The 16,706-nt window shown below is 37.7% G+C and overlaps 1 protein-coding gene across 2 annotated transcripts in view; it reads left to right on the top strand.

Annotated features, from left to right (window-relative positions):
* Positions 1 to 16,706, top strand: part of SLIT3 (slit guidance ligand 3) — a 516,877-nt gene that overhangs the window by 372,910 nt on the left and 127,261 nt on the right. For both annotated transcript variants that reach the window (XM_032196646.1, XM_032196647.1), the window contains exons 14-15: positions 6,413 to 6,556; positions 9,116 to 9,279. In XM_032196646.1, coding sequence (XP_032052537.1) covers positions 6,413 to 6,556; positions 9,116 to 9,279 — 308 coding nt within the window. The remainder of the gene's footprint in view (positions 1 to 6,412; positions 6,557 to 9,115; positions 9,280 to 16,706) is intronic.

The raw sequence follows: 16,706 nt of genomic DNA, 5'->3' as shown, positions 1-16,706 counted from the left end.
AAGACAAGACTGAAAAAAAACTCTGAGCAAACTGGTCTGACCTCACAGCTCACCCTGTTTTGGGCAGTCTACAAGGACAAGAAACCTTTTGAGCTTACTGCCATCACGAATTACCCTGTGGGCCAACAAAATAATTATTTCTCAGATAAGGCTAGTTGAATTAAATTGGTCCTGCTTTTAGTGGGTTTCAGACCAGATGACCTCCCAAGGTCCTTTGCAACCTATGTCATTTCTGGATTTTGTGATTCTAATTTCTTAGCAAAATGGCATGGGGACTTTTTCTTTGATACTCAGAACAGCTACAGCAGAGCTACTGTGCAGCCCTCATCCTTCTAGTCCAGGACAAAATGCTCTCTGCACAGACCTGTTTAATAGCTTTAGAATTGTTTTCAAGCCTTTTGCCTCAAGCTTTTTTTCTTTAGATTTCTGCATTTAGGCTGCTGTTGTGATAATATTACTAAACTCAATAACTGCTGTTAAAGTGAGGGAGCAGCATCTGCCAGACACAGAAATACAATTACAGTCAAGCACTAATGAAAGACTGCAACAGCATCTGCTTTTTCTGTGTCACTTCTGTAATCTGTCTGCATGCAGCTTCCCAAAACAACCGCTAGTTCATACGTCAGCTTGTAATTTATTAGCTCTTCTGACGCCAGTGCTCCAAGCTGGACTCACCTGACAGAAACTCTCCTAGCAATTATTATACAAGAAACTATCTCCCTGATAGTGCAGGAAGTTGAGAAAATGTGTTCATTCCCCTGTGTATCTGAATTATCATATGGTTATCTGTAGGTGTAAAATGGACAATATCAAATTTTGAATAGCAGATGTGTAGATGCTACAATGACACATGCTTATAATACTCCAGGTAGTAACATGCATATGACGCAATTGTTTTACAGATTTTATTCTTCAAAACAATAAGTTGTTTGCAACTTCAAATAGAGTTGCAGTCTGTTGGATGAGGAATGAAATGAGGCCTTTAAAATCTCTCCAAACTAGGACTATCAGACTATGCTCTGCACTTCCTTTTTGACTCATTATAAGCTCATTTTCCATTTTAATTTACTTTGAATAAATTTGTCATCACCATCATACAGCTCCCTGAATGGGGAGAAACACTTCAAGCTGGTTCAAGCAAGCGTGATGATGAGTTGACACTGAGTATTATCAATTGAGGCACTGACAGACTCTTTGGTGGTCAGTCATCACATTAGAAAATGTAAATTTTAGTAGATGTCAAAATATCTTTACACAGGGAGGCAGTCGGATTGCTCCTCTATGCTCCAGGCCATTCTGAAACATTTCTGGAACCTAATGTGACTATTTTGCCAATAAGTAAGCAGGGACACACAACTACATCATTAGGTGCAGCTCATCAGTGACTGCTCAGATGGCTGTTGTAGCTCATCTGACACAGCCCTTGACTGGATACTTGCATATTGGCACTTCAGCTGTTCTCCCATAATAAACTGCGTTAAATGCAAAAAAGGTCTCAATACCCTACAGATTTCAAACCAAAATGCTGGAAAAACCTTGCTGAAAAAAATATCTTGACTTTTGGTAACAGGTATTTTATATACTAAGGAGTGTTTTCTGCCAGGAGTCCTTTCCTTGCTGCCATGTAGTACCTTTGAAAGTAGGTGAAGCCTTTGATTATTGATATTCTATAAAAGGCACATGTATTCAATTTGTATGCTGCTTTTACTTGTGCAAATGACTTCATTTCTCCTCTCCTATGCATTTTGCATCTGCCTTTCTCTGGTGAGTTCTCATTTCCCCAGCAGAGTTTGGCATGTAGGATGTGCCAGACACTTCATGGGATTCTTTTTCATTGTGTTGCCATCATTGTTAAAACAAAATGATAGTAAAAGGAAAGATAAGAATTTTTCTAGTGGTTCTGCGCAGCTTTTTTCCCCTACTACTTTCCTTTGGCTCATTACTCTACCTAGGATGATTTCTGGTCCGTTCTATAGCAACAGAAATCAACCTGCAGTCTCCAGTATGTGTTAAGGTTGCTAGGCTGCTATTGCGGTCTCTGAGTTACGTAGTTATTTGTTGATAGTTTGATTACTTGACTTCACTGAGCTGAGAATGCAAACACTGCTAAGGGTAAAAGCCATATCAACATCCCCATTTGCTCTTAAAAAGCAATTTCTTCGATCATTTTGGTTTTGGAGTTCAAAATGTTATTTAAATGTTAATCACTTGAAACTGTGCTTGGGCATATAATTCAATTATGAGACCATCTTAATTATGCAGATGGTGCTTATGAGCATCTGATACAATTACAGTGCCAATTCAGTACACATTTGTTCAAAGGGCTTAGCTGAAACATGTTATTATTTCAATGAGTGTGGACACACATCCCTCTTTCAGGAAAGGGATCGTGGAATTGTGATACTGCTTACTGTTTCAGTGGTCTGCAGAGCACAGTGTCCTTAACCATCATCCCGTATTCTGGGGTGGTCCTAGACTTGCAAGAGGATTTCTTCATGTTTTTAACATATCCAGTGGGATGAAAATGGAGACTTGAGTTAATAATCTTTCCTTCCTCTGGGTAGCATGCAGTTTTATTTCTACTTGAATTTTTAACCTACATTTGAGTGGTGCACCACATCTGGAAGCCATGTGTAAATCTCAATCCAATCAAGCTGATAACAAAATGGGAAAATTAGTGGAGTTTACTTTCATAATAAATCGGTGCAAAACAAATAGCATGCAATTCTTGATAAAAGATGACTCAGCTTTTAATATTGTCCCTTCTTTTGGTGCAAGTCCAATGAAAATAAACTCATAGTCTCTTTTACATCATAGCTCGGTGTTTAGGCAAGATCAGCATTTCTGTTTGCTACAGTATATCTGTTTTTCTAGTTTGCCTTTGTGTTAAAAAAAAAAAAAATCATATTTAACTATATGTGAGGCCAGTCACATTTACCTAATTAATAATTAAAAGCCTGGGGGGCTGTGACATTTAAGAAGGAATCAAAAAAGAATTGGAATAATATCCATAATGGATATTTTAAAATAGTTGAGTGTTTTGAAAGAAGATACATAAACCTTAATGCTTATGGCCAAAAGTCATCCTCTAATTCACAGCAAGTAGGAGGTAAAAAAAAAAAAAAAAAAAAGAGGGTCTGATTTATTTTGTTTTCTCATGGTTTTCCACTTTCGTTTCCCTTTCTCGCTGATTCTGGTCAGAAATAGGACATTAATCTATGTTATGATTTTATGATTCACCCGGTATGGCTACATCTGGATTAGTATTAAGCACACCATCTGCCCTCTTTAGATTTAGGTACTGCACATATATTGTGTAGACGGTATAAGGAATAGGTGTTGTCACCCTGGAAGAGCTTTGTAGTACTTGAATTCCCTCTTCTAAACAGTCTGCAGAAGCACTTTCCTTTTACAAATTACTTTCTCTGATGCTTAAAGCAGAGGGTGTGCCTCTGTACTCTGTATTTGTGACTACGCATAGGATAAGTTTTGCTCATTTTTAGTGTTTGGCTCATACAGAAATGTCACTGATTATATGACCATGAATCTAGTCACCAAACATTTATGCTAGGAAACCTTGTCACATTGTACATTCTAATTGCCAGCATTGGGTTTATTCATGTTTTGTTGAAAGACAGAATGAATTTAAATCCTGTGTTTGACTGCAGTTCCAGGTCAACTTTGCTCTGAGGGCTTATTAAGTGGGATCAATGACCGTTAAACTTCTAGCCCATTCTTCAAAGGGGGTGAGCAGCATCTGTAGAGCTTTGCACTGCTATGTGTGCACTTCTTAAAGCAGACACGATGGTTGTCCATATATAAGAATCCAAGAGTAGTTCAGTTGTAAATTCTCTTATTCCTGAGATTATCTTCAATTTGCGTAATGGTTTATTAGAAGTGCTACTTGCAATATAAACTAGAAGTATAATAATAGAAGAAAATAACATCTAGTAAAATATATCAAAGTACATTCTTGCTTCCAGTTTCCTTCCTGTATAACTAGGTACCAAGCCAAGGTATAACAAGGTACCAAGCCATGGAGCAACCAATCTAAGTTTATGTGCATTACCTAAAAACAACGTGAGACCAATACCCAAGGATGGGGAGTAGATACGGGAGTGTTTGCAACATTTAGTGTATGTCTGTGGCTATTGTTCAAAACTCAGTAAATGATTATGCTTTCTAATGACTTGTTAACCTGTTCTTTATATAAAAGATAAAGTACAAGTATAAAAGAGAAATGCATAATGCATGAGAACTGAGCTGTAGAAGGCTGCTTTGGCTTAGACATATGAATGGCTATTAGAAGCAAGTAGTAAGAGATGACATTGATGTTTGTTGTTGAAGCAAAATCTCAGAAGTCTAATAAACAGGAGGAACTATTCTGGAACTTTATTGTGAAAATTACAGTTATTTCTAATGGAGTCAATGGAAGTATGGATTAGGAGTCATGTAATTATCAGACAAAAATACTGGCAACAGAGAGGTCATAGTAATGCTGCTCATGATACCATAAAATGATTTGCATTATTAGTTCGTGCAAAAATATGACCTAATTTGTCTGTTGCCTTCAATGGGACTTTCTCTTACCTTACATCAAAATTCTTTTTCCAAGACTCATGGAGAAGAAAATTTAGGTGAGTTGGTATTGACTTTTCTGTTGGCTGGAGTGGTGAGTTCTGCTCTAACACCCTCTCACTGCCTTCCTTGAGAAAAGGACTCTGCCCAAGTATATATCCATCTTCTGCACAGCACAGTTACTGTATGCTGTTAATACAGTAATGAGGCTCTGCCAAATTGATGGTGGGAGCACAGAGCTGTAGAGTGCAAAATGTTCCAAAGGTTTCAGCAATGGAAAGGCATGGTGCTATGCAGAAGAAGCGCTTTTTGAACTTATATTTTGGAGCAAAAGAAAAGCATCATATGCAGCTAACAAGTGTGCATTTGTTGCCTGTTAGGTTGGCCTGTTGTCTAGAGTGCTCTATGTGCAGTTTCTCAAAAACAGACAATCCCTGTGAGTTTTAAAGCGTGTTTAATGGAAAATGTCTTTTCCTTTCTACCTATAAATACATTTGCCTTCTGATTTGATATGAGCATGGAATCTCATGGAGAGTCACACTAACATAATATTAAACCTTTCAAACTCAACAGCAAAGTAGCGAGAACTTTCTGATGAAGTGAGATGGGTTAATACCATACCCTGTTTGCGATGTACCATTTTTTTAATACTTATAGTAGTTGAAAAATGTGGATTTTAGCTCATCTAAGGATAGGTCATTTCTTGTCTATTTTCCTTCTATGTGTGAAATATCACGTATGTAGATGACAGTGGCAATTTAAGTGCTCCTCTGTTTGACTGTCTCATAAAGCAATCCAGCTTGTTGTTGAGATGGTATATACTATATAGTTGCCAGGACTCTGGCTAGATAACATAAGAGAACTTGCACAAGCCCTGTCATAGATTTTCTGGCTGAACTGATGAGTTTTACTAACTGGTTGCTGTGTAGATCTGCAAACTAAAGTATAAACAAATAAATAAAAGCATGACAAAATATCTTTGTGCTGCTTTTCCAAAGCTGCAAAGTCATCTGACGTAAATTGAATGAAATATCTTCACAGAATTGTAGGACAATTGAAGTTGGAGGGAACATCAGGTGGTTACTAGCCAAAAAGACCTAAGAACCTTTACTCAAAGCAGTCAGCTTACTAGATTGGAGAAGGTTGCTAATGATGTTATCCGGTCTTGTCTTGAAATCTCCAATGGTGGAGGTGGTGCAACTTCTTTGAGTAACCTGTCCCACTTCTTGGCTATCCTTAGGCATGAAGTGAGTTGGATTTCAGTAAGTTTTAGTCCAGACCCTACATTGCTTTCTTCTTGTCTCTGAGGCGAATCACATTTTCTGTTCTTCCATGATCCAATTTACCCTGCATTGCTTATCACAAGATGTCAACCTTCAGAAATTTCAGTTAGACTTAAGACAGCTGCCAACTATAGAAAACTGAAAAAGGAAAAGAAAAAAAAAAAAAGGTTTTGTCATTGTGGACTTCGTATGTGTGTGTGTATGGAATAGCAAGGTGGGAAGTGTTTGCCGTTTCCATGCATATTAAGCTGAAGTCTTTAAATATTTGTTTGGAATTTTGAACAAATGGGGAAGGTGAGGCATTAAAAAAAAATTAAGTATTTGAATCTAGCTAGCACTGTTATATGTCTATATGTTTCTCTAGCTATGAGAGTACTAATATTGTCTGTGTTTTTTTCACCTTTTTAATGTAACAAGCAAATGGAGATGTGTAAATATGGAGTGGCTTTGGTGACTGGGTTAATATGTTTTAGATTTAACCCCAAAGTTCAGTCTATCTTTATTTGATTATAATAAGATTAATGAATTATAAACCTTTCCTCTATTTTCAGGCTTCTCAATGCCAATAAGATCAACTGCCTGAGGGTAAACACGTTCCAAGGTCTGCATAATCTCAAACTGCTATCTCTTTACGACAACAAACTGCAGACCATCAGCAAGGGGCTCTTTGCGCCACTTCGATCGATCCAGACTCTGTGAGTATGCAGGCATATCAGAAATGACAAGCTCTCCTTTTTTCCCAAAAGACGTTGCCTGTCTTTGCAAAGGATGTGCATCTGACATTAAGAAAATTTGAAAGAGACACCAAGGTAGCAGCCCCTCCTTTTCTGAAAGAAACAAAAGGAGCAAGATAAAGAGAACTGTTGCGTAAATTCAGCACAGCTACCTATAGTAATGTAGTTACGTAAACATCATAAGTGAATTAAGCTACCCAATTAATTCATTCATACTGTTTGTTGGAAGGTGATATGCACAAATTTGACTCTGCACAATATATGAACAGGGGATTCTATTTAAAAAATTGCCTAACAGTTTTTAACGAGCTAGTGAGATGGTGTAGCTCCTCACTGGGGCTGAGTTATGCTGTACCAGTCATTGCTTCTGAAATCATATTTCAGTTAACATTCCACTTTAAGGGAAATGATGCACTGTATTACTTCATCCATTAAGAAAATTCACTAAATATTTTTTGAATGTCTTTGAATTGGAGGCATTAGGAGAAGCATTAGCTTCAGAAGCAAAACTGGGAGCAAAAGTATGGAAATGACTTGATACTTTACAGAAGAAGGTTTCATCCTAAAGCTGTGAGTAGGAAGATAATAAGGTAATAGGACTTCTTCAGAACTGGAGTTGGCAGCCTGATATAAATGAAAAATAAGAAACAACCCCCTCATACACAATATTGTCTGTTTATATACATTTGTATGTGCATTTATAGGTATAAGCCTCTGTATATTTGTGTATATAAATATATGCACATATATTTTTAATACTGGAAATGCATTACACAAATTAATTTTATAATTGTTTTAATTCCCAAGTAAATGAATTAATATGGATGATTCCTAGCTGCAGGGTATCTGCTACCTCCTCAGTCAGCCAGAAGCACAACCTTAATTTCCAACAGATATCTGGCCAGTACTTATCGTTGTGAACCATTAAGACATTAGAATAATCAGGTAGAAATCCCAGCCCACCTCATCCGTGCACACCATCTGCTACAACCGTAATTTTCAGACTATGTATGTGTGAGCATAGATACATATGTAAACAAGTGCGACAGAAGATTCAATTACAAGGGTACATGTGATTTGTCAATTTAAACAGGCAACACCCTATAAGATTTTTTAAAAAAATCAATCTCTTTGGTTTTTATGAGTTTTTATTAGCACTGCTGTTGGCCGTTACTTAGAATGGCCTTGCTGCATCCATTAGGATGCTTTTCCAAGAAATCTTTTGATTCATTCTCCCATTTTTGTTACTCCAAGTGATTGCAATTTTCTGCTTTTTTTTTTTTTGTAGAACAACAAAACTAGGCCATGTCCTGTGTCATATGCTTACTTGTTTGCTCTCTGGACCTTTCATAGCAGGAATGGCATGGTTTTACTACAACAGCAATCTTTAGTTTCTTTAGGCACTTTCTGCTATGCTTGCTTTCATTTCCCACTTCTTGACAGCCATTGCCCTGTTGTATTTTGCACTTATTCTGTTAAGTGTCAGTTCATAAATATAAATCCAGACAGAAGAGAGTAGTTTCTGCAGGTGGGAAAAATACACTAGCAATAACAGAGCAGCGTTCTTGTGAGGATATAACTTTACACCTCTGTCCAAATCCAAATTTAAGCATGTCTTTTACTGTTTTCCCTGTTACTGAAGTGTCCTGTTCTGCTCCCTTGGAAATTAGAGGGGTGGGTGTGAGTTAATTTAACTGACATCACAATCAAGTCCTAAGACCTGACAAACTCCTGATATACTGCTCAACTTTGATAAGTGAAAAGAATCATAACAAAAGCAGAGAAAAGCTCTTTCTCTACGAGGAACTTCAGGGGGTTTCTATTAACAAAGTCTAACTCTCCAGTTAAAAAGTATGCTATAGTGCCTATCTCCAGCTGTGTGGGAAATGTGTTGTGGAAATTTTGGTGAAGGATAGCATCAAGTTTTACTTTGCATAAACAGTTCACTCTCAAAACTAATTTTTTTTTTGTTGTTTCAGGAAGAAAGAGATGTAAGGGGAATACTATTAGGCGTGTTGATATGTGCAAGTATCAATTTCACTCTTGAGAAAAGACCCCTGGCTTGCTTCTGGCTTTGCCCACTGATCTCAGGCACTTCACTTACTCATATTTTGATCTCAGGAAACTGAGCTGCCAATAAAATTTCTTTTGAACCAGGGTACAAAATGATCTTGGGTCAGGTGCATCGAGAAGGCAGCATTTCTCTCATAATGCATCATTTCAAGCTTTCAGGAAAAAATGCTGGCTGCTGTAGACAGTAGGTCTGTGTCCTTTAAAGCAGGCTTTGCTGTATTAATTTTTGTTTCCTCCATGAAAGAACTTGCAAGAGCCTTAATGAGCTACAAAATGTGATAGCTCACAGAATTCTTCCATTCATGTGAAGCTCTGTGGTTTCCGCCAGGCCTGGGTTTTTGGAAGCTTATTCAATTACTCTACTCTTCAGGTTTGCATTTGTGAAAAACAGTGATGGAGTACAGTGTCACAGGTCACTTCTGATTAAACATCCCATCCTTCTCTCAGACATTTAGCTCAGAATCCATTTGTGTGCGACTGCCATTTGAAGTGGCTGGCTGATTACCTGCAGGATAATCCGATAGAAACCAGTGGCGCTCGATGCAGCAATCCGCGTCGCCTTGCCAACAAACGAATCAGCCAGATCAAGAGCAAGAAGTTCCGCTGCTCAGGTAATTCATTTATCCAGGCTGTACTGCACTTTCAATTCAGAAATAAGCAGGTCCAGAGAGCCTACTAATCGAATCTGCAGGACAGTGTTTGCTATAATGGATATTATGGAGCATCTTTTAAAATTAAATTTGGAAAATTCAGTTAGTTCTTCAAAAAACCAATTACCTTATGGATTTAAAAAATAAAAAATAAAAGAAAAGAAAAAAAAAATAAAAGAAAAGATGGTAGTCTATAGCTGCCTTAAAAAAAAAAAAAAAAAAAAAAAAAAAAAGAAAGAAAGAAAAAGCTTGTGGCATTTAATTTCAAAAAATTGCTAAGTTATAAAATGTCTAAGGAAAACAATGAAGATATATATGAATTTGTGGCGAACTACATATTTTGGAGGGGTGGAAGCTGTGTAGATTTTCATTTCTATTCAGGCAGAACTCTCAATGACCTTAATATAGCTGAGCTCAAGTAAGTTCTCAGACCTGAAAGGCTGACAACATTATGGGTGAAATTTTTATATAACTGGCAGTGGGCTCTGCTGACCTAGGATGTGAGTGAAGCTGGAGGTGAGGGGATGATGTCAATTCATATACTTTCACAGATGTTTTATATCCAGAAGTAACATGCATTAATTTGAGTAAAACTCATCAAAGTTGGTAAGATTTTTGTGTTCAGTAAGCTAGTAAGCTTTGAATCAGTTTGTATCATAGCTTGGACAAAGATTTTGTATTGTGAGCTAGATGGAGTTTTATTTTCCACCTGAAAATAAAGTCCAAAGTAACATAAACACCCTCTACTCAGCCCTAGCTATCCTTTATTTATGGTACAGCTATCAGTAAAAGTATTGCCTAATGCAGCACAACTGAGCAGACTGCTTTTTTTATGTTTTGATATATATGTGTTTTAGATTACTGCTTTTTATTTTGCTTTTTTTTTTTTTTTCGTATACAGTAAAGGCAAGCAGGTTTCAGTGAGATAATCTATTAGTGTGTACTGAGAAGAAAAATGACTGTTATTTGGTGAAGTACTTTGCAGTGTTTTCTATAAAAATTACTACGATTTTTGTCTTTTCCCTATGAGAAAAAAAAAAAAAAAAGCCATGATTAATTGTGCTCCTGGTAGTAAAACATTAACAACTGTAGATGGAGATGCAGCACGAAACTGAATGGCAGGAGCCCAAAACAAGCCATGGTGTTTTATGCATATCTGCAAGCAATATGCTGAGCAAAACTGTCTCTTTATGGGGAAAATAAAATAAAGATAACTTCATTTGCAGTCAGGTTGTCTTGGGTATGCATGTTAAAGTCTTCCATCATTTGTGACTCTAGCCACAAAATTTATAACTAGAATTGAAATTATGACATACTTTCCTCCAGGTTTTTGGGTTGTGTCCATCATAGTAACAAGTTAATTAGCCAGTAATATTCATCTTTAAAGAAACTTGAAATGAAAATGCATACATATAATTCAGAAAAGGAAGTAGACTGCAGAAACAGATTTGAATAAATCTGTACCCTATTTGCCATGGTTACTTTCTTCTGCTTTTATTAATAGGCTAGAGAAATTAACGTTATGTATGTGCACGCATGCCTTGAACAATGGTACAGGCTATTGGATAAGGCAAACACCATCTGATATCATTTATGAAAGGTCATAGCTAAGAAGAGCAACAATGCAGAACGCTGTGGCTGGTGATGTTGATAAAATAATATTTTGTATGAGTTCTTATCTTGGGGGTCTTTTCCGTAAGGCATTAAGCTGTTTTTTTCCTTGCTCTCCAGTTCTATGAGAACATCAAAACCACATGGAAAAGGCATAAACCTGACTTATGAAGGAGGAGGGCAGGGAATGTACAGATTCAGAACAAAGATTTCAGCTGGATGAAAACTAATTCTATTGAAAAGCTCAACAGAGGAGCTATCCTTGCCTGTAGACTTTCCAGATGGTGTTGAGATTCACTGAACTCGACTCACTCTCTACTCACATTGAGCAGAGGGAACATCTAATGGTTTATAAGAATCTTAGTTTGTAAATCAGTCCAGAGAGCATACATCCTTGGCACCTGTTCTGCTCAAGTTGTCCCTTTGAATCATGGCTGTTTCAGACTTGGCATTTAGCAGGAATTTTCCATGTATTCTTTATGAGGAATATATTTGATCCCAGGATTTAACACAGCATGTCTTCGTGCAGAAAAGTCCATGAGGTATGAATCTTGGTCATTCAAAGCCAGGCTCATGAGCAGTGCTTTGTGTTACCCAGGAATGAGTCTCCATGATCCCACTGGGATAGGAACACTTAGTAACTTGTCAGTGACCTTGCTGAGTGTGGGATTCTCCATGTCATTTGCATGTCTTTAACTTAGTGTATAGGAAAATAATTTTTATTTTAAATCCTTTTGTCAATGTTCATCTCTTTGCTCAGAGGGTTCACGCTTCAGGGTTCTGATATTTTCACGTAGTTTAATACATTTAACAAACACCAATAATTAGAAGTTAGTTCTGTGAAGAAAAAACAGTGAATATGGGGGTTAGTGTAGGAAGCAATGTGAAGGGTGTTATCCCAAACTGGTCTTTGACCTTTGGGAGGTGGTGATGATGCACAGAAAGTATGAGCTTTGTAGAGGTACTCATCCAGAGTCAGGATCATACCCATGCTTAATACTTCGATGTTAGGGCGAGTTATATACTTGTACAAATACTTCGAAGTTAGGGCATTTTGTCTGAGGTTTTCCTGAAGCACTCTGTGTTTGCCATGTCTGTTTGGATTCTGCAAGATATCTTGAAGGACACTGTCAGGAAGAACATGGAATGAGAAAAAAATGTGTTTGTTGAGTAAATTAAGAGAAGACAGGGAAGTCCTTTTTGTACACAAATAGGAGAGAGGAATGGTTAGAGGAATGGGGAAGAAAAGCTGAGATGTTTGGAGTTTTGTCAGTTTGAAATGGTAGAGACTTTAAGAAGGTAGTGTCAAGAGAACACATTCAGCAGTGCAGACAGGCTAAACAGAACTGTCTTCCATTAATTAAATGTGACTGTGAGGACAAAACTATGTAACACAGAAAAAAAATACTGAGATAACTTTGTTCTGCATATTGGTTCCTTTAGGATTTATTCCATCTCCCCATTATCCTTTTAGATAGTCTTTAGCAAGAAGAACATGCCTTCTTTTTTAATTCATCATCAAGGCACTTTTCCCAGATGCTATTTCCTTCCTGAACAAAATGACTCAAGCTTTTACTGATAATGATGGAGCAACATCTGCAAAGGTTATGAGTAGCCATAGGAAGTAGATTCTGTGCAACAGGTAGATAATGTACATAATTCCTTTTAAAATGAGAATTGGAAGCATTATAGCATGAAATGGAGGAACAGCAGGGAAAGGGACATGTTTTTGCCCAGGGCTGTGAGACAGGCAAAGCTGTTGGATACACTATCTAATACGTTTAAGCCTCAAATGGCAATAGATACTATGTCTTGTGTTTTTCTGCCTTCCATTTAATGTAATGCACCAAAATATAATAAAGCTCCCCCTCGTTCAGCTCTTTCCCCACAATTCTTTATAGAATTTGAGACTAAAAGAAAGGAGTTTCTATGAAAGAGATAGCAGAGAAATGGTCTGAAACAAATTCTGTCTTCTATTTGGAAAAAGGAAATGCTGTCATTTTTCAGTGGCAGCAATAAAATTCTGATTGTTTTCTTTTTGGCTGCATCTGCCCACTGTGACTTAAAGATCCAACGGGACTTGCTAGCCTTAGGTCACTGGAGGCTCCCATTTTTAGTCAGAATAGGGGGGGAAAGAACAACAAAAATCTTCCGCCCAGTAGGATTTGATTGAGTTCACTACACAGCAGTTTTGTTTCCTCAAGCAGCACTGGGCTTTAGGAGGAAGGGAGATGAATCTATGAGCAGATTGTGTTGTCTCTGTGGTAGCTTCTTGTCACTTCAAGAGTTGGCAGGATTCTTGATTGCTGTGTGACACTGTACGAAATAGATTTCGCAGAGGGCAGCTCTTGTATTCAGCTGTATATCTTTTTTGCCCTGCGATAATGTTTGTGTTTATCAGTGTATTTTGTATTTAAAAAGTGATTAAAGTTCCACCTGCTGTACCTACACAGACCATTTCTGATAATGATTAAATAATATGCATATCTACAAGCATAACATCACCAAAACTTTCATCTTCTAATTATTAGAAATATTAGCAATAAGATTCCTTTCAGAAATAGTAAGAAGTAAACCTGTCTTTCTGCTTCCTATTGCATTAAGACATACATCATATCTAACTGACTTTAATTAATTACTTCAGTTCCAAATAGTGCTGTACAAGTCAAAAGCACAGGGAATAATAGGAAGAGGACAATGAACCATCTGCCAGCACAATTCTCTCTCTTTTTTTTTTTTTTTTTTGGTGCTGCCTCTTGTTAAATCAAAGTCAGCCTCTGCTATACATATGGATCTAGAGCTTGCATGTTTAGGGCTAGTGTCATCCTGTGTTATCCTCTGTTACTAGAAAGCAGTATGTAGTTGCTATTTGCTCACTCATAATTTTCAAAGGTGTTTGATAAACTCTCTTCTTAGAAATTGTAGTTTTCCTCCTAGTTCCTTATGTGTCTTTTGCAGTCTCTGTGTTCATACATATTCATATTTCTTGAGTTAACTGTCTACATTGGAACAAAGTTCTTACTCCTTGCGATCATGTGGAATTTCATTCTCTTTTTTCTGCGTTGTTTCAGCCTTAGAAGTATAGAACTACAGTGGACAGAGATTTCCCAGTCAGAAGAAGACAGGCTGCACGTCAGGGTGTTTTGTCGAGTCCCTATGGCAGTTCACATGTTTTCTGTCCCTTGCTCTCCCAAGGTTATCCTGTTCCCTATGGTTAGCAACATGTAAACATTTAAGCTCGTTGGACTTTCAAAATGAAAGGTGTAATATATCATCAGTCCTCAACCACTGTTTAAGAGTCATGAAAGTCAAGTGAGTTTAATCCAGTTCTTACAAAATAATGTGTCTGATTTAAACACTCTCAGTTGTTCCCATAATTTGCCGATCACTCCAATGACAGATTTGCAAATTCCTTCCATTTTTAGTAAACAGTCATTTACAGACTCTGTAGTCATATTGCTGTCCTTAGTATTTTCTGTCTGATGAAAAGCACTGATATCCACTTGCTTGTCTGCTTTGCTGCAATGCTGCAGTGACACATGCACAGGGATTCACGATTTGGCCTGCCCCTAGCATACTGGTCTCCAGCAGCTCCTGCCTGAGCACGCACCAAATGTGACAGCTCTCTGGTGTGTCCGTGCTGGAGGTGACAGTGGTGGGCACTGGCAGTCCTACACAGGATGCTCTAGGCCTGGGCATGTTCACAGGAAATCTTGTCTGAGGCCAGGCTCTAGCACTCTTCCTCTCCTGGGCTTTTGCTTGAGCATGAGTGAAAGGAATGTGAAGCACTTGCCTCTGATCTGGACAACTGGAAAATTAACAGCATTCAGATTTTACTTTTATAATATTTGTTTTAATTCAGTTAAATGGTGTGTTGAGTTTTTGTGTGTTTTGTTTTTTGTTTTGTTTTTACTGGAAAGCCACAAAGACTCAGCAGAACTATCTTCAGAGACTGACTATAGCAAAACTGAGGACATGTCTTTGTTGTGCCTAATAATTCTATCTGAATGAAAGGTTGTTTAGCAGCAACAAATTACCTGCGGATTGAATCCTAGATTGATTTCATAATTATGAACATGAAGTCTTCACTGTACGCTGTGAGTATATCTGAGCTTTGCCTTGCATGACATTTTTCTGAAGTTAAAGTCATTAGGGAGTACAACATGACTGCTATGACTAATGGTAATGGAGCTGAATTCCCTTGTACTGTAGAAATGTTCTTGTTGAAAAAGAAATTTGTCTGTACTGTATGCTGATTATAGCCCTCCATTTTCTGTAAACCTTTGATAGCAATTCAGATCTTTATAATATTAGTCATGCCAGTCATCCTAACCCTTCACTAGCTTCTGATGAACAATATGGTGAAGGCTTCCTGACTGCAGTAAAGGGGGAAGCAGGAAGAGTAGAAGGTGTTTCACTTGGGGAAGTATAAGTTTAGTATGCAGTAGATGCGTCTGTTTGGCAGAGAGCGTGATTCCTAGTGGGTAAAACGAAAGGTCTTAGTTAAAAAGTGTATTTTAAGGATCTTTCTCATTTTATTTTTAAGTTGGAGTAGTCTTCAAAAATAATAAAAAAATAATATCTGAACTACTTTGTTACCAACCAACATCCTTATTTGCAATTATAGTAAAGAGACGATAAAGGGCGGGAGAATTAATGTTGAGTGACAGATGCATCCATATCGTTGAGGCATGCAGATAATACAATCGGCCTAGGTTCCCCGTGCATGTGGCATCATAGGTTCCTCATCTGAGATTTGGGTTGTCCTCTGGAGGTGTCATTATTAGCAGAAAGATGGGTGATTGCTTCTGTAACTCGGGTACCTCACGAGCTAAGCTGGGGCACGGCTTGTTCTCTTCTTCTGTGTACAGGTGGTCCCTTCTAGTGGCTTTGGGTAGCAAGGGGTGGGGCTGAAATCATATCACCATCACCTGTTTGGAGATTAAGCTGCACAACACTCACCAAAGATGCAAGTGTAGCACCTTTTTGTATGCATTATGGCGACTTGAATTGCATAAAGAAAATTATGGTGGTGTCTGTGGCATGAAGGTAGCCAGTCACCTAAAACTGGTGCAGGAATATTCAAGCCTTCAATTGAACAATACATTTTTTTCTGACTGTTTGGAGACTACAGCAGGCTCCTGAAGTATTACAGCTTGGTGGGACAGTAAAATAGGGTCCCAGATGCAATTTCTTTGCAAACTGAGGATTCAGTGACTGATAGGCACATCTCAGATTACCAGAGCTCAATTAACATTAAGAGCAAACCATACGATCTTGCTTGGATGCAGAGCACTTCTACTTGGATCTTTCTGGGTCTTTCTTTATTAGTTTGCTGTTGTTGTTGTTTGGGTTTGTTTTATTTGTTTTAATGAGAAATGGCAAATATCTGGGGATACAGTCATTCCTTTTTCAACGTTTTTGTTGCAAACCTGTATGCAGAATGACCTTATGCACATCCAAGGGCTTATGGATATTTTTTAAACACAATTTACTGTGCCTAACACAAAATAGTGTGCCTTCCTGCTTTCTACTCTATTTGCCAAAGAACGAAAGAGGTGCAAAGCAGTAGACTATTAATTCCTAAGCATTTTTTACAGTAGCCTGCAAAGAGCACAAAAGCCAAAATATGCTTGTGGATTATTTTGCCTCTGATGTATTTTGGGACATAAATTAGGGTTTTGTCAGGTTTCTTTATGTGCTGGTACTTCTTGTTCATTGCACCTGATGATTAGCTTAGGCAGTTACTGAGAGCAGTGTTTAATTAGTGCAGCAGA

Source organism: Aythya fuligula, chromosome 14, assembly GCF_009819795.1.
Source record: "Aythya fuligula isolate bAytFul2 chromosome 14, bAytFul2.pri, whole genome shotgun sequence".
In the NCBI taxonomy this organism is placed as follows: Eukaryota; Metazoa; Chordata; class Aves; order Anseriformes; family Anatidae; genus Aythya; species Aythya fuligula.
Note: the sequence above shows the minus strand (reverse complement) of the source record. Positions and strands in the feature narration are given on the sequence as shown.